The sequence below is a fragment of the Manacus candei genome, unplaced genomic scaffold, assembly GCF_025592945.1.
Source record: "Manacus candei isolate 608988 ecotype Guabito, Panama unplaced genomic scaffold, ASM2559294v1 h1tg000046l, whole genome shotgun sequence".
In the NCBI taxonomy this organism is placed as follows: Eukaryota; Metazoa; Chordata; class Aves; order Passeriformes; family Pipridae; genus Manacus; species Manacus candei.
Genome location: NW_026138094.1, coordinates 9,090,166 through 9,107,477, shown reverse-complemented (window position 1 = coordinate 9,107,477; position 17,312 = coordinate 9,090,166). Strand labels below are relative to the sequence as shown.

Below are 17,312 nucleotides of genomic sequence, written 5' to 3'. Positions count from 1 at the left end.
TGCCCTAGGAAAAGGTGCAACTTTCTGGAGAAAATAAACAAGAGACACAGTAAAAAATTACCTCAGCACAAATGCAGCAAAGCCTTGTGCTTGTACAATGTCCTCTCCTCCTGATTAACCAAGAGAGGGCCCACATGTTACCCAGAAACTGCAGCACAGCCCTGAGCAGCCGGGACAAGGGGCACTGTGCCCCTTTCCAGTTCTCCTCACATGCAGGGCCACGGCAGTCACTCATGAATTACCGATTTCCAGACTGCTGGTTTAAAACTAGTGCAGTATTTTTATGTCAAAACATCAGAAAAAAAAAAAAAAAAAGAAAAAAAAGTTCCATTCAGGGTTTTTTCCATATCTGTATTTTTCTCAGAACTCATTTCCTTACACAGTAAGTACAGCTCTTCCCAAAGAGAAACACAAGCAAATCAGACCTTGGCCAGCTCTAGCAGGGGCCAGGGTTGCCAGATGAGCAGCCAGCACCAGGCTGGGACTGCTACAGTGACTGACTGCATAGCTCAGCCTACAGCCCCCACAGCTCTGGAGCAAGTTAAAAAAAAAATAAATTAAAAGCCATTTCACCATTCTCTCCTTCTGAGGAGTATTTGGCCAGAAAAGCTCTTTGCAGCCATGTAACGAGATAGGGAAGAACAGGGATTCAGCCACAACAATGACCTGCACTCTGGAACTTGGATAGCAAGGCAAAAGCAAACCCACAAAATCCTGTCCTGTTGCTTGTCCACAGGACCAGCAATTTGCTCTGCAGCATTCACCTATCTGATAAAGACTCACAGAAGGAAAAAAGCTGTCAGAGGGCCACGTGTTCCACTGCCATCCCTTTACCACCTCTCTGCCCACAGGCCTGAGAGACCCTGCAGGAAAAGCTGGCAGAAAAGCAGCAAGACAGAGAACATAAACAAGAAAGACAAAAAGACTTCTTAAAGCATCAGAAATCTGATTCTTCTAGCTGGGTCAAAAGGATCAAGGGAAGAGCATAACAGATGCAGCACCTGAGCAAAAGGAACGTCCTGTCAGTACACACAGGGAGCTAAATCAGGGCCAGCCATGAGCACTGGAAGGTTAATTGAAAGGAGTCTATAGTAGGGGCACACCATTAATGGATCCATAGGTTTGACTCTAGTGGGATTTCTGTGGCTTGCTGTCTAATGCCACTTATATAAGAAATAATGTAAGTGTCCTGCTTTTACTGCTTTCCTTTTTTTTTTTTTTAAAGCACAAGAAGTAACAAAAGATGGGATTTTGCTGCCAGTCAAACATGGTTTCCAACTCAAGCATCTCCTTGTCACTTTAGTGCCTGTCTGAAAAGCCACAGGCTCAAGAGCTTTCTGGTGTGCTCAGGAAAGCATCCAAGAACTGCACATGGGAAAGTGGAGGAAAGGTTCAAAGGAAAATCACATCCATGCTTAGAGGGACTAACACAAACAGGGATGCTGCCAGGTTGTTACAGAGCAGCAGCGGATTAGAAGGGAAACCCAGACTTTGGGAAGGTCCCGATCATGTGTTCTCAGCCACAACGTTCTGCAGAGGCAGGGAGCAGCACATGGAAAATCCCAGTGCCTTTGCCCAACCCAAAAGCAGTGGACAGGCAACAGCTCCTCTGCCAAGCAAGGTGTGTTCAGCTTTGTCCTGGTTTTGGCTGGGGCACTTACACATGATGGAGCCCTGCTTTCCTGGAGATGGCTGAACACCCACCTGCCCAAGGGGAGTGGGAATTAATTCCATGTTTTGCTTTGTTTGCACATGGCTTTTAACCACCCATTAGCCTGTCTTTATCTCAACCCATGAATTTTCTCTTTTACTGTTCCAATTCTCCCCCCAGCCCTGCTGGTGAGGGATTGAGCAAGTGGCTGTGTGGGGTTGAGTTTCCAGCCGGGGTTAAACCACAAGCTTTCATCTCTTGATCGTGGATCATCAGCAGAAAATGACCAAAAGGTTAGACAAATGCTATAAATGGAATAAAGGAAGAGTCTCTGAATACAAGTTGGAATAGTAATAATATACAAAGGGGAAGACACAACTGAAGGCCAAGAATTCCTCTCCCAGCATTAGTTCATGTAGACAAGAATTTGAAAAATCTGCAGGAACTACAGAAAAGCCTCAGGTGGGAACATTCTTGAGCACACTTGTACTCCAAATTCCAGGAAGAGGCAGCAAACTCCCATATGATATGCCTGCATAGTCCAAGACACACCTCTGCCACCTCTTCTTCGGAAAGGAATTCCCATTTGCAGCATTCAGGTTTTTGGAAGACAAAGACAATAAATCAGAGTCTTCAAGCAAATTGTTTATTCCATTTTTGTCTTGTGTTGCTAACAAATCTTTACCCTAACCTAAGAAAAATATCAGGTAGAAAATATCTCCCCTTTCCTCCCACCCTCCCCACCACACACACACACACACACACACACACACTTTTTGTTTCTTAAACAAAAGAATCAAAATTTCAAGCATGAGAGACTTTTCTTTCCATACAATTCTGTAATAAAATTAACTCTGTTGTAGATATAAAATGCAGCAGCCAAGACCAGAGGATCTGCTACACTACTCCAAGGCAATTAGTACCCAGAATGATCAGTTTGTCTGCAAACATAATAAGAAAATACTTAGCACTTATCCAGCGCTTTTTATCCACGAATTTCAAAGTGTTTTACAAAAGCTGAAAATATGTTTTTGGCCTCATTTACGGAGAAGAAAACACCAGCTGGAACAGGAAGAGATTTGCCCCCAGCCACAGAACAATTTAATAGCAGAGCTAAGAACAGATCTCTGATCTCTGAGCCCGAAGTCCAACAATTTGTGCCACACACTCTGCTTCACACAGGGCAGCCTGAATTTAGCAAAAGCCCCGACTATAGAAATGCTGTAGTTTATATTTTTTGCCACTGAAAAAAAAGTCTAAATGGAGCTATTTTAGTAAGGACAGACCTCCTGAGGCTGTGACACCAAGAAGTAAACCCAGTCTCAGATGGAGCTGCTGAAAGCTTCGGAAAAGGAAAAAAAAAAAAGTCTCATACTGAAGTGTGAACAGCTGTGAGATGGTGCAGAAGGAGGTAAATCCATGATCTACAGTGTGCAAACGATTCTCCACTTGGAGCTTTAATTGAATGTTTGAAGAGGAGATCACAGGATAAAAATCTAAAACCTTGACAAATAGTGTTATTAGATGGAGAGGAACCTGCAGCTAAAGCACACACGGCCTGACACCTGTTAGCAGTGTTCTGACCCACCATCACTCCTGACAGACCTGAGACACCAACAGTGCAAACAACAGGTAAAGAGTGGTGAAATGGAATGTCTTCCCTAGAAATATGTTTAGCAAGCCCAGGAGAGCAGAGAAGTACCATGAGGCAGAGAGTAAAGGCTGATTCAAGGACCGCAGGGAACCCTCGATTTCGAGGTCCACCATTCATGCCATAAGCAGGTACCAACACCCACAGTTCTCCTGTTCATTACCAGCAAAATGAATGCATGAGTCCAACACTCCTCTTCACAAGCATGTGGCCACAACACATCATCCACAGCTCATTTTGGTCCAAATAAGACACCCACAGGGTCCTTGAAAGGGTTTCCTGTGTATTAGCACCAATTTTCTAATGCCTCCCCTGTACCTCCCATAGGAATGGGACAACAACAGGCTCCAGCTTCCGACAGAGCACCTCATGATGTTGAGATGGTTGTGCTGCCTGGCAGCACCCAGCCTGTGTGCAAAAACCCCCAAATGCTAGCCTACAACCAAAAACTCCATTTTTAAGAGAGAAGGGCAGGCCAGCATCCTCACCAGCCCATGGTGGCAGGTAATTACACCCAGGAGCTTAATTTATCAGCAGCATAAAAACTGCCGTGGTGCAGCCAGCCCCGACACAGGAGGCAGCTGTGCTCTGAAGCCTGGGAACAGCAACTCGGGTTCTCACAGAGAACAGTGTATCAAACAGGGAGAGGCAAGCAACCTAAGTCAACAAGCTCATCTCCTAACTGCAAACCTGCAGCAGTGAATATTAATTCAGGTCTCCTCCCTCCTTCCTGGGCAAACTCAAATGCTACTAATTTTCCATGCTCATACTCCAACACACCTGGGGGTGCCAGCAGCTGGGTCTCCTCTCTCCCCAGCAGCAGAACTGCAGTGGCCATGAGGATTCACCCCATGCTGCAGAAAAGTCCTTCTAACGTGACCAAGGAGCTACTGTTGCTCCCCTACACTCTTCCCAACCACCCATCGTCCTTCTGCAGCCACCTCCTTGTGCATTAGAGACACAACCAGCTGCCCTGGCTTGCTGGTATTAACACACCATCTCGCATTTAGGAGCTTTTACAGATACTAAGGCACAAAGATTGAGTGACTTGCATAAGAGTCAGGAACACACCTCATGTCTCTCAGTTGTAGTGATTTCTCACACCTTTTTTCCTGACCTCTTGCATATCAAAATCACGAGTAGAATGCGTGGATTGACAACAGGATCTCGTTTCCCTAGCAATACTGAAGATACAAACAGGGGTAGCTGTATCCAAGCCTTCCCCAGGGCTCCCATCCATTCCCCCTAAGACAGGCTGTTTGTGCAACAAAGTAAGAGAGCACCAGTGCAGAAGGGAGCGCTCCACAGGTGCAATGCAAAGCCCTGTCTCTGCCACCCCAAGTCTTACAGCAGGATAGAAAATGGACATGCCTCTGGCAAACCAGGAAAGGAAACCTCAGCTACACTTTGTTCATCCACAGGGATAGGGAAGGACAGCAGCGCTTAATGCAGTGGGACTCCCACAGTACAATCAGGATCAGGAGAAACATCCACACCCTTAACTGGAGCAGATCAGCTTTCCTCAGCTGAGTGCCCCGTGAGATGCCACTGGCAGGAGCTCCCTGGTCAGGTTTCTCGACACGAGCGATGGTTTGGTTTCCCAGAAGGTGTGAGTGTCTGGCTTTGGAGCGTCTGCGGCAGAGGCCCGGACCCAAGGAGAGCAGCTGGTGAGGCCCACTACGTGCAGCTGTGCCTCATGTGGAAGTTCACCACGTACTCGGCGTTGGTGCGCTGCACCGAGATGGCAAAGGGCTCGAAGGGGTGGAAGGTGAAGGCGACCAGGCGCCGCACGGTGTGATTGATGGGCCGCCCCAGGAGTCCCGCCTGGATCTCAAACTTCAGGAGGCCAGAATCACGAGCGTAAAATCTGAAAGGAAGAGAAAGTCAATTATGGCTGTTCCCGACTATTGACTTTGCCATCTGGGCTCTTCACACACAGAGTGCCTTGTTCCATCTCTGGTACTCCCTCAGGGGCAGGAGGTCCTCAGCTGGGTGTCGGGCTCTTGGCTATGCAGAAAAGTCCCTCCTGGGGCAGTTGTTTTCTACTGTCTAGAAAAGCTTCACTTCATTTTAGTATTAGAAGTGAAAGAACTCTGCCTGTCATTTTGGTGGACAAAGCTGATTTCACAAGGGGGAGTAAGTTTGGTTCAGACCCCACCTGTGCTGGCTCTCCATCCTCTCTTAATGCAAGCTGCTCCCCTTGATCCCTAAGGCAGATTTATCGTATAGAACTGAGCTTACTTCTCTTAGCAATGGCCTTCACTGAGAGTGTAAGGCTACCCCTTCCCCCTCCTGGTGCTGCCAGGGAAGGCTTTACGCTGCTGTTCTTGTGCCTTGCTACCTCCCTGTTCAGCTGAAGAAACTTGATCCAATCCTGCTCAAGGGTGCCAAGTTGTACTGTACAGCTCAAGTAAGGCTTTGCAGTTCCTTTTAGATTTCCATCAAAAAAGCATTAATGAGATAGGCTGGGCAGGAAGAACCTGGTGGATTGGATTCCACAATCAAAGCAAGGGCAGAGGTCAAAGTAAACCTAACATCCTTCTGCTGTCACACACCTGCCTATGGGTCAAGCTCATGTGTGTCTCCAGACAGGTGAGTTCTGGAACACAGCTCCAACACAGCAAATACTGCCAAGGGGTCAAGGCAAACAGTGCTGAAGAGAGGGGTGTCTGGGGAAGCTCTTTGCTTCTTGAACCTTCTCTGCACACAGCGTGTAACCGACATAAGCCCAGGTAACGCCACTGTCCTCTGCTGCTGTAGGAACATGGGATTCTCTGTGATGGTCCCACACTCCCCAAGATTTTGAAGGAGGTTTCTGGATGTGGTACCTTCACAAATTAGCTGGACTCTTAACTTAAATCCTCACCCTGAAGTTGTCTCAGTTCGGTAGACTATTTTCATTAGAGCTCTTCCAATTTTGAGCACAGAATTGCCATTTTGCCCCACAGCTGCTTCCTTTTCCACCAAAACTTAGTATATGTGGGTATTTTGCATTTTCCTCTGGTTTTAACTCAAAGAATGCTTTTAATCTTGGAGCACATCTGCCCCCCGCCAGCAACACAATGCGCTCAGCTCTCAGTCTGGAAGAATGGCTGATGACAGATACGCTGTTTCAGGAGCAGACATACTCCACATTTTAACAACACAGCCTATTGAGAACCTCATGTTCTTCCTGGAGGGCCACTCTCGTCTCCCTTCCTCTGAATCAAACTGCCAGCCAGCCCTGCCTGAAAATTGCACACAAGAACCCAGCAAGAGAATCACAATCTTGGTATTTGGCTTTTCAAAAAGCCCTTTCCCTCCTACACAAGGCTGGGTATGCAGAGGGTCATTCTTTAAATAAATCACAGTCCCCCATCTGTTCCTCTCTCTCCCAATTCACAACAATTTACTACTCAAGATGAAGCTCCCTGTAATCTAAAAGATGTGCTCAGTTTGGTATTTTTAAATGTATTTTTAAAAGTGCTCTGCAATCAGAGGCCATTTCCATGGGCTCTCACTCTGGGGATAAATTAGGCACTGCAATATAAAATTGTATGTCAACAGAAACAGCAAGACCAGCCTTTTCAAACTGTAGGAAAATGGAAGATTTATCTGCAGACCAATTCTTCTGTTAAATGGCTCCTTATTAGCCATCTAGATGGATTTTAGAGACCCCCTGCTATAGGTAGAGTGTGTTAGAGCCTCTTCCTCACAAGTGCCATCCCACTGAATATCTCTTCAGGCCTCCTGAAAAGAGACTGGAAGGCAGTGGTGATGGGGAACCTAAAGTCCTTCCAGCCTGAGAGCAAACAACCACTGGTCTCTCAAGTAGGCAGAGTTGAGAGCTGAACCTTCCGGGATGTAGAAAGGCACTAAGGGTTAAAAGGACACAGTGCACAGTGCACAGAAGTGCTGAATGGATGTGGAAAAGGTTTGGAGGCCTTCCTAGCTCACACATTGTGCCAGGAAACTGCACACAGATTATAACACCCTTAACTGCTGAAGGGTTTTCCATTCCAGACAATTACAGGACTTACATTACAAATCCTGCGGTCCTTCATTTCCAAGCCCTCTACCCACAACAGGCAGCTGGCATTATTTTATTAATCCCTTTGTTTTGCATGTGAGAACCACAGCAGCACTATTTGAGCTATTGAATGGTTAAGGTTAGCGCCTCATCTTCTGCTTGCTTTCCAAAAACCAGGAGCCCCACTGCTCCCAGGCTCTATTCAAGTCCTAATTGACTCTGCACAGCTTTGAGCTTTAAAAGCTCTGGCTCAGAAATGCCGGTTTGCTCAGGGGAGGGAGGGAAGGTGGCACTTGGCTTTGTTTACTACAAAGACTCCACCGCAGCAAATGACTGCGGTTCTGCTCCCTTTTGTCCGCAGGAGCCGGGCGCAGGTTGGTGCTGGCAGACAACTGCCACCCTGCAAGTTTTCCCAACGTCAAGCATGACAAGGGGGAAAAGGGCAGGCTTTCTCTGCAGATAGCACGGAAGCTGGAGATCAAACCAAATCATACAGGCAGAAAAATCAATTAAATATACATAATTTGGGAATTGAGAGCGCAGGAATAATCAGAAGTTCCCTGCCACCTGAGTCAGGGCCAGGGGAGATATGAAAACACTTTTTGAGAATGAATTGATGAAAACAAAGTTGGGAAGCTGGCCAGAATGATCTCCCTAGGCTGCCTGAGCCCCCAACATGTGTGCAGTCACTAAACAAAGCACTCAGGCACTGAAGGCTCTCTTTGTTTTCAGAGCATAGGTTTGCTTCTGCAGTACTGAGAGTGGAAAGACTATTCTGTCTGGAGAACTCAGCCTCTTTGAGCCTTTCAGGCCAGAGATGTTGGATTTTTAACCACTATTGCTTGCAGCCATGGCTGCAGCCAACAAAAAGAAATAAACAGTCCTGGTGTTTCTGCAAGAAGCATTGCAAACCTCCTTATTCCCAAGCTCAGACTGCCAACATCAAAGACTCAGACAGGAGAGGCACTGAATGGCCCTCGGACCTGGCTAAAGCTCCTACTACAGACAGAAATTTCCTACAGTGCACAGAGAGAAGGGGTGTATGAGGAGAAGTGCAGCTCTCAGGGTGAGAACTGTAAACAAGGGAAGTCTGAAAACAGCTAAATCAATACCACAAGCATTCTGAGTAACACCTAACCCAGCCACTATTTTATTCACAGGACAAACCAGATAATCCTCGCCAGCTAAACCCACGTGCTCAAAAAGGATCCTTCCAGCATAGGAAAGCAGGCATCCAGAACTGTATCACTCTGCAGCCCAAACACAACAACAGCACTGCAAGAAGAGGAGGATGAACAAGACCATTCATATGGAAAAGGTCAGGTTTCACTACTCAAACCTTCCCCAGTGCAGCACAGTGAGAAACCTGAAGAAGCCTCCCATACACATGAGTTACTGCAAAGGAGAGAGGCCAAGCTTTGTGGGACTGCTGAAATAAACCCTCTGGTGAAAGGATTTCCTAAGCAAAAGGCCTTGATCTACTCCCTCTTCTTCACATGTGATGCCATGTGGCAGAGGCGATTCAGCTTCTTGGCCTGTCCCATACCTTATGGGGTGATCACCACAGGTCTTGGGCCGCTCCATGACTGACACCCACTTGTCATCGTAGCTGAACAGGGAGAGGTCGAGGTAGGGGCTGCCGCTGTAGGACTGGGCGCTGATCGGGAGCTGCCCCAGCAGCCGCCGCACGGCCTCCGTGTGCCCTCCGTACTTGGCGTTCACGATCGTGTCCTTGAACCTGCAGCAAACCGAGAGACACCTTTTGTTCACAAAGGCCACAGGGGAACAGCACAGCTTAAATAAACTAAGGAGGGAAACAATTAGCGAAAGAAAACAGCAGCAAAGAACCAAACCAGCTCACTTCCAAAGATGTATCACAGTGATTCAAGCATCAGCCAGTTCTGGTGACCTTTTTATCCTCCCTCCTCATTACTGTTTCTGCCCTCAAAGTCCAAACTGACAGAAGAAGAAGACTGTGCCTAGCCAGGTCTGGCCCCAGCTGCTCTGCAGTACAGGAAATGAACAGGATCAGAAACAGGGAGAGATGGATTAGCAGCTTATCAGTCAATCCAAGTTTTACCATGAAGCCGGGAAACAGTATAAGCAAAAGCCAGAGGGTTTCACAGTAACAGTTGAGCTATTAATGTTGACTTGAGAATCCCCCTCTCTCCAGCCACTGTGTTTTAAGGGAGAAACCTTAGATGAGGAAGAACCTTGACAAGAAGCACAAAGCTCTTCAGAAACTACAGTGAGCTGAAAGTTCTTCCTGAGGGAGACCTTAACACAGGCTGGATTTCTCCTTCCAAACAAAATTTTAAGTTTTCCATGTGCAAGAACAGTCAGATCAGCTGCAGGGATGTCAGACATCAAGGAGGGTAAAACACTTCCATTTAACCAGAAATGCTCAGCCAAAAGCCAGCTCACTCTAGATTATTCTCAATGATACTTTGCTGTGGAAGTTACAACGCTCCTGCTACATGTCCTTATAGCCAAGAGAATGAAAAGATTTGCCTCTACTTTAACACAAAGCAGGAGTTGTTCAAGAGTCTCTGGTGAGTCCTCTCATTCTCTCTTCCATTAAGCATTACGGATTTCCTGACAGGCAGCTCTAGAAAGTTCCAGACATAGTCAACTTCGTCACATTTCTGTGACATCAACCTAAAATCAACAGAAGCTTAATGCCCATAAGTGAATGCCAAGTACTTTGGATGATGTGAAACAAGTCACTGAAAGAACAAAACACCCTGAGTCACATAAAAATGTATTCCAAAAGAAATAACGCACTCTGCCTCATTAAAATCATGTTTGACTGTTAAAGCACATTCTAGAAAGACAGGTTATTTTGGTATTTTGCTCAGCTTTCACAATAGGTCTAAGCAGATGAGTTTCCTTTCTCCTAGCACTCTTTGATGAGAACCACAAGCTTGTCACTGATGTTGAGGAAAATGCTACAGAACAGAGTTTGATACACACTAAATTCAGAGAACATCACTTGGCAAAATACGTCCAACTAGATGACGTCAGCATCTTGACAAATCATATCTTCAGGGACCAAGGCTACTGGGCAGTAACACTTTAATAACCTCCAGAAGAGTTATTACTCAAGGAAAGATGGGAACATCTTTCCCCCAGAATTCCTCTTCCTTCTTCTAAGCACCAGATTCCCACTGCTTTGTGGCAAACCTGTAGCAAGGCAGATGCTGTGGAATATAAAACCAAATGCATGAGGCTGCAAGGTGAACCATGTATGAGCCTGCCCCTTACATCACCCTGCAAAGGGGACAAAGTTATTTGTTATTTGATACTGGCCTTCAGCGGACGGGGGTGAGCGTGTGTCTATACGGTATAAAGCATGCTCCAAATGGCTCACCGGCGCTGGATCTGCCTGGCAAAGTTGTTGCTGGAAGCTGAGCAGGGGAACTGGACAGCCTCACTGTGCAGGGTGGCATTCCTGAAGAGGTCACAGAAGTTCTCAAACAGCTCCAGCAGCTCGTCGGACGTGTTCTCGAACACGGCGATAACCTCCGTGGTCACCATGTTGTACACGACGAAGAACGAGGGCTGGGGAGAGAGGCAGAGGCAGTGGTTACCCAGGAGAGCATGGAGGGGAAGGTCTCCCTTCCCACAACACACCATGGACCCTATCCAAATTTCTCCACAGCACAGGAGAACCCCACATCCTTATGCTAATCCATATTCTCCTATTCAACATGTACCAAATTATCCACCTCTTAACTGTGATAAAGAAAACTTAATGGGCTTCCCATTTTTTAACTCCAGCTGATGCAACAATTCTGTTTTCTCTTCCTCTCTGTCCCCTCCACCAAATCCAAGACACTTTCTCAAGTGCCAAATTTAATTTTCATTCCTGCTGACAAAATGATTTTAGATCCAGTGCTAGCTGGCCATAAATTATTTTTTCTTCTCCGTAGAGACATTATATCCTTCCCCTTCTTAATATTTGCATCACAGAGACATGAGCCTTTTTAGTGTACTATGTGCTATATCACTGCCCACAAAAAGTTGTCCCCTCCAGGTACCCTGCCAGCACAGAAATGAAAATCTGAAAGACATTAATGACTTCTTTTTAGTGCTGACATTCTTGTGCAAGAAGGCCCTTGTATTACACTGTGGATTTGGCAATGGCAATGTTTCCTGACACGAAGTTGGGAAAAAGGTGACATTGTGTCAGCACAGCTACATCAAAGGGAGATGACGTTCCCGTTCCATTGGGAAAGGGCAGATTTAATTCTTGGTCATTAAAAGTAGCTTTCATTAGACACACTGGCACCCCAAATAAGAACCTGCCCCCAGTTCAGAAGTAACAAATTCCCGTGGTGTATGCATGTGCCTGATTAATCTTCTGTCAAGAGGTAACTTCTAAATGCTTCACCTCCTGCTCCCAAAAACAATGCTCAGGGATGACGGCAGGCACTCTGCCCACCCCACCCACCCCCAAATATCACAAGGTTTGTTTGTTTTACAGCCCCAAAATAAACTGTGATAATACAATCCAGCCCCCACATGTCAAAATGAAGCGTGCTAGATGAGGTTACTCACTAGACTGCTGCCTAAGGAAAGGGAAGCCCTTCTGAAATAAAGGGTTGGAGCAGAGAGAAAATAAGAGGAGCCAGCAGAAGGAAACACTATTTAAATCACTGGAGACTGTAGGGAGTACCCTCCTACCTTAAATAAAAAAAGTTCCTTGGCCAGGTTAACATACAGACACATCCACAGGATGTCCCTGAGCAGAGAAACTACCCTCCCTGCTTTTTAGCAGCACCTGTAACACCAGCAAAACATCATCACAGCATGAGAGGCAGCAGCTGAGTGTCACAGAAATCACGCAGCAAAGCTGTCAAGTCTATCAACAGAAGCCTGGAATAGCAACAACAACCCCCAAGCTACATATGCACAGCACATCTCAAAGGATTCGGTGCAGACCCAGACAAAAAACACACACAACCCACAAGTATAAACAGTGAGTCCTCAACCTTCTTGGCAGAGAAGCCAGAGAGTAGAGAGGAGCCTGAAATTGGATGAAACTTTATGTTCCTTGTCTGATAGACGAAAGAAAAATCAGAGCTGTAGGTATTTTGAGAGCCAAGTTTTCTTCAGGAAGCCCTAACACAACGCCTACGCTCAGGAAGGTCTGCGGAGTCTGCTCCACATCTGGTATTACCTCCTGAAGAACTGAGAAATGAGACGCTTTTCCTTCAGCATAAAAGCCAGCACCTGAGGCTAAACCAACCACAGCCTGCATCTTAAAGTAACCCCCGGGTGAAGAGAGTTGAGAGCTCCCTGCAGCAAACCAGGCACAAAAGCCCCAGTAACCACAGCGGAGCGCTGAGCTGAGCCTGCCACAAATATCTACAGCAGGGTCAGGAGCTCATTCCAGACACCAGCAACGAGCAGAACGCTGCAGGCCACTTCCACAGAGCTTTAATGTCTCTGAGGCAGATGTTCAGTTTTATATCAATGAGCAAAGTGGACTAGATTAAGCCTTTCCTATTTCCTACCAAAGTAACTTCCCCAAACAAACACCAAAGAAGAGAAAAAATAAAACAAATGAGAGTCATCTTCCAGGAAGAATCAGACTCAGGCAACAAGCTAAGAGCTACTGTCTATTTCTTCTATGATCTAAGTCCTGGTGGAAGAGAAGGGTATGAGAGGAAAACAAACATCTGGGGAACAATCAGAACTACATGCTGTACTCGAGATTTATTACAAATTCTTGCTAAATACTTTCAACAGAATAAAAACCAAGCTTATTAAAGGAATAAAAACTGGCTTAAAAAAAAAATCTCTGTTTTACAGAGCTCCAAATGTGGCCACCACTTAAACAGCAGTGAAAAGAGATGATCAACCTGCGGGGTGGTGAAACGTCTGGAGAGACACAGCACTGACTGAGCTACATTTGCTGTAATTCCACTTCTTTAGTACTAAACTGAAAGGAGAAGCAATTGGCACATTAGCCAGATCTAAGAGCTGCTACTCCAATTTGGAGAGATCATAAATACTGTCTCTCACTGAAGCTTGAAAGAGTAAGTATGCAGGCAGAACAGAAAAGGTAATTCTACTGGGGAAAAAATGAAGACTATTATATCTGAAAAATGTGCTTGAAGATACATGAGAAAAGGGAGAGACTACCTCTACACTTTAAGTGGACTTTATGAAATATCAGCTAAAAATAAATTCAGCTGGGTATCTGGAAGGAAAAGAGGGTTCTACAGCATCTATGAGTATGGGGAACAAACCCTGGAAAAAGGGAACTCACTAAGCATGTCAGATCTTTTCTCTCTCATTTTTCAGCTGAGAAGGAAGAGATGAAATTATGCAAACAAAAGACACAAAAGTTATTTAATATTAGAGGCATCAAATGTTCTCTTTGTTCTTTGTAAGAACAAAGTCCTGGGGATCCTAAACAACATTCACAGGCTCAGCTAAGAAACAAGCATTGTACTGCTTGAGCACTTGCCCCAAAGCAATGAGCAGCCTGAGGACAGAGGCAGTACCTGAGCAACCTAGTCTAGTGGAAGGTTTCCCTGCCCATGGCAGGGGAGTTGGAATTAGATGATCTTTAAGGCCGCTCCCAACCCAAACCATTCTGTGATTCTATACCTGGGAAGGATCCGTCACCCGCAGCGTGACCACGTCCTCACTGGTGTATTTGATAAAGAGATGGTTCTCATCCAGGAGCTGCATCTTCCACATGCGGAGCTGCCTCAGCTGGTCAAAGTACTGGAAGAACCTTCTCTTTGCTATAGCGCTTCCATCCTGCTCAGCCCTCCTCCACAGGTATACCAGCAGCCTGTGCTTCAGGGAGTTTATGAAGGGCTCTTTGTAGGGGTTGGCCATCCCTGTCTGTGAGTCCCGCTGCACCTCGGGATACACCGCAGACAGGGTCAGGAGATCATCCTCGTAGCAGAAGCGGCCGATGGTCCGCACGTCGATGAACGTCCCCTCGGGTGTCACCTGGAAGACGTGGATGGTCTGCTGCTGCACGGAGAGGATGGCCAGGATGTTCTTGTAGAGGTACAGCCCCTGGTTGTGGGACAGGATGACCTTGTCGCACTTGAAGGTGCGCGTGTCGCACAGCCGGCCCGTGTGGAGGTCGATGATGTGCAGGGAGTAATCCTCGAGCGGGGAGCGCGGGTTGGGGGTCACGGACTCGCTGTTGCGATACACCTCGAAGAAGGGCGGGTGCGGCTCCTCGGGCAGGTAGGCGGCTGAGCCCACGATCACGTACCGGCAGTCGTCCGTGAACAGGCTGCACTCACGGTTCAGGTGCTCCCCGTTGGAGGCCACGTTGGTGATGTGCAGCAGCACGAAGAAGCGCTCAAAGAGCCGCCCACGGATGTTGACAGACCGCTGGTCGTTGCCATTGGCCAGGATCTCCCCCTCGTAGCCCTGCAGCAGGTCCTCAGCCGCCTGGCAGCCCTGGTACTCGTAGATCTCCAGGGAGGTCTGGTCGGAGGAGAAGGCGATGAAGTAGCGGCCATCGGGGGAGAACTTGCGCAGGAAGCAGGGCGGCTTCTCCACATTGACCACGGTGAAGTTGGGGAAGACATTCTGGTGGAAGACACGGACCTGGTGCCAGTGGGTGCCAGCCTTGCCGGAGCTGATCCGGCGGCGCTCCAGGCGGTGGATGACGTTCTGGTTCTGGATGCGCCGGGGCCGGATTGTGGGGGCCTCATGGTCCATGGTCAGGGCTCTACCTCATCCTCTCCCTCTGGGGAACAGCACGCGAGCTCTGGGACCACACAGGGTGGAATTCAGGGGACCTGCTCACATGGACCCACAGCACCCCAAAGGGGTGGCTAAAAGGGGCAGGCTGGACTTTGGGAGTGGGGAGATAACACCGGAGTGCACTGGGAGCAGGGGGAGAAACTGGGAGAGAGATCTCAGCAGGAGGCACCAGGAAATCAAGGGGAGCCCAGAGGTGCCTCCAGTTTACTGAGGAGTGGTAGTACCTGGAGGTCTGTCTGCTGAAAAGAGACACACAGCGGGGCACCGGGAGGGAGTCAGGAACAGGGGCAGGCACAGGTGGACACCAAGGGAATGGAGGGAGCCCAGGGAGCCAGGGATAATCCGCAGACCTGATAAATGGCAAGCACGAGAAACTGGGGGCGAGGGGGCACAAAAGGAGTCACCGCAATGTGCCCGGGCCCGCCTGCCGAGGGGGGAGCGGGGAGCCCCGGTCCTCCGGGGCCGTGCAGGGACTAAGCTCCAGGGGAAGCCCGGGGGCTGCCGCGGGTCCGCCCGCTGAACGGCGCGAGGCCCCCAGCAGTTCTCCTGCTAGGCTGGGGGTTGAGGGGACACGGGGGACCCGGCTGAGGGCGCGGGGGAGGCCGCGGCCGCGCTCACCGCCGGGGCCGCGCCGGGTCCCCTCACGCCATGGCCGCCGCCATCTTTCCGCCACCGCACAGCGGCAGAAGGGCGGTGCGGCCACTTCCGCTTCCGGCCGCGGGACAGCGAGGGGGGGCGGCCGGGCCAGATCGGCTGCGCGCGGCTGAGAGCGCCCCCTGGCGGCGGGAGGAAGCGCTGCTCCGGGCACCCCCAGAACGCACAGCGACCATCCTGGAACCATCCTGGAACCATCCTGGAACCATCCTGCACCCCCAGAACCCACAGCACCCATCCTGAACCCACCCTGGAACCACCCTGGACCCATCCTGGACCATCCTGCACCCCTTGCACTCATCCTGCATCCCCTGCACCCACCCAGAACTCACCCAGCACCCACCCTGAACCCACCCAGTGCCCATCCTGCATCTATCCTGGAACCACTCTGTATCCATCCTGCACCCATCCAGCACCCATCCTGCAGCCTCTGCACCCCTCCAGCACCCCCTGCCTCCGCCCTGTACCCATTCTAGACACCCAACACCCATTCGGAACCTGCTAGACCCATCCTGTACCCCCTGCACCCACCCTACACCCATTCTACATCCACTCTGCTCCCACCCTGGACTCATCCTTCACCTCATGCACCCATACTGGACCCACCCTGTACTCACAGCACCCATCGTACAACTGACCAGCCCTTGCACCCTATCTCAGCACCCCCTGAACCCCTCTTGCACTCCAGCTGCCTCATCCCAGCACCCTCTGCATCCCCATCCAACCACCCCCAAGCCCCCTGCACCATCCTGCACCCCCATCCCTGCACCCAAACACCCCTGGAGCCCCTCCATGCCTGGAGCACCTCCATCCCCAGGAGAGGTCTGGCATGGCCCCATTACTCCTTGCACCCCCTGTATCCCAAGTCCCCACACGGGGACACCGCAGGGGACATCACAACTGCCGCCAGCACATTGTGGTGCACCCCAACCCTTCAACCCCAGCACTGGCCACAGAGATTGGGGTCACCCCCGGGCACCTCCCTGGCCTTTTCAAGGGGCTTGAAAGCCTTTTGCTCGCCTTGGCTTTTACCGGCACCCCTTCCCACCCCATGCATTAGCGTCGAGGGCAGCTCCGAGGGGCACTTCTCCTTCAAAGGAAAGGAAGGAGGATTGTCAGGGGGGCCCTTGAGATCCATTTGCCAGCCTCTTGCAGAGGCTGAGCCGACACACCGGCTCTTGGAGCCACTCCACTGGCGGGCGTGGGAGCTGGGAGTGGGGGACACTGGGCTCCAACTGGGGTGCTGGAGAGGTGGGTGACAGTGACACCCAGTCAGCGTCACATCAGCATGGCTGGGGGATGCTCCTGCTGTGCGAAAGCTCTCACCATTGAATTCCCAGGGATTCTTCGTCTGTTTTATGTGATGCTTTAGGGCCCAGACAGCAGTGGGGCAGAGTAAGACCCCACCACCCAAGGAGTTGGGACCTGGGTGTCTCCAACTGCCTTCCCACAGGGATAGGGGAAGGTGGGATACCTGGCACTCCCGAGCCTGGCACACCCTGGGTGACCCTCTGCATGACCCCACTGCCATCCCACCTGCCTGCCCCATTCCAATCTTCCACTGGTTCCATGCCCAGCAGCCATATCCTGTGTCCCTT

The 17,312-nt window shown here is 49.3% G+C and overlaps 1 protein-coding gene across 3 annotated transcripts; it reads right to left on the bottom strand.

Moving 5' to 3' along the window:
- Positions 1-382: 382 nt before the first annotated feature.
- Positions 383-15,758, bottom strand: DET1 (DET1 partner of COP1 E3 ubiquitin ligase). 3 transcript variants are annotated; one of them, XM_051797271.1, is made up of 5 exons: positions 15,679-15,721; positions 13,933-15,064; positions 10,682-10,872; positions 8,858-9,049; positions 383-5,169 (listed from the first exon to the last, which is right to left on the bottom strand). In XM_051797271.1, exons 2-5 carry the CDS (start codon positions 15,013-15,015, stop codon positions 4,980-4,982), a joined length of 1,656 nt encoding a protein of 551 aa, XP_051653231.1. In that variant the 5' UTR covers positions 15,016-15,064; positions 15,679-15,721; the 3' UTR covers positions 383-4,979. The 3 variants fall into 3 exon arrangements, with proteins under 3 accessions (XP_051653231.1, XP_051653229.1, XP_051653232.1); XM_051797269.1 differs by having other exon boundaries at positions 13,933-15,755; XM_051797272.1 differs by lacking the exon at positions 383-5,169 and adding an exon at positions 8,438-8,586 and having other exon boundaries at positions 13,933-15,758.
- Positions 15,759-17,312: the final 1,554 nt, after the last annotated feature.

Bases quoted from the DNA above. Each gene is read 5' to 3' on its own strand.
- DET1 (XM_051797269.1), bottom strand. From the start codon at position 15,015: ATGGACCATGAGGCCCCCACAATCCGGCCCCGGCGCATCCAGAACCAG. The intron at 10,873-13,932 runs GTATAGAATCAC...CTCTCTCCCCAG, and splicing joins GGGTGACGGATCCTTCCCAG to CCCTCGTTCTTCGTCGTGTA. The intron at 9,050-10,681 runs GTGAGCCATTTG...GGTTTGCTGCAG, and splicing joins GCCAGGCAGATCCAGCGCCG to GTTCAAGGACACGATCGTGA.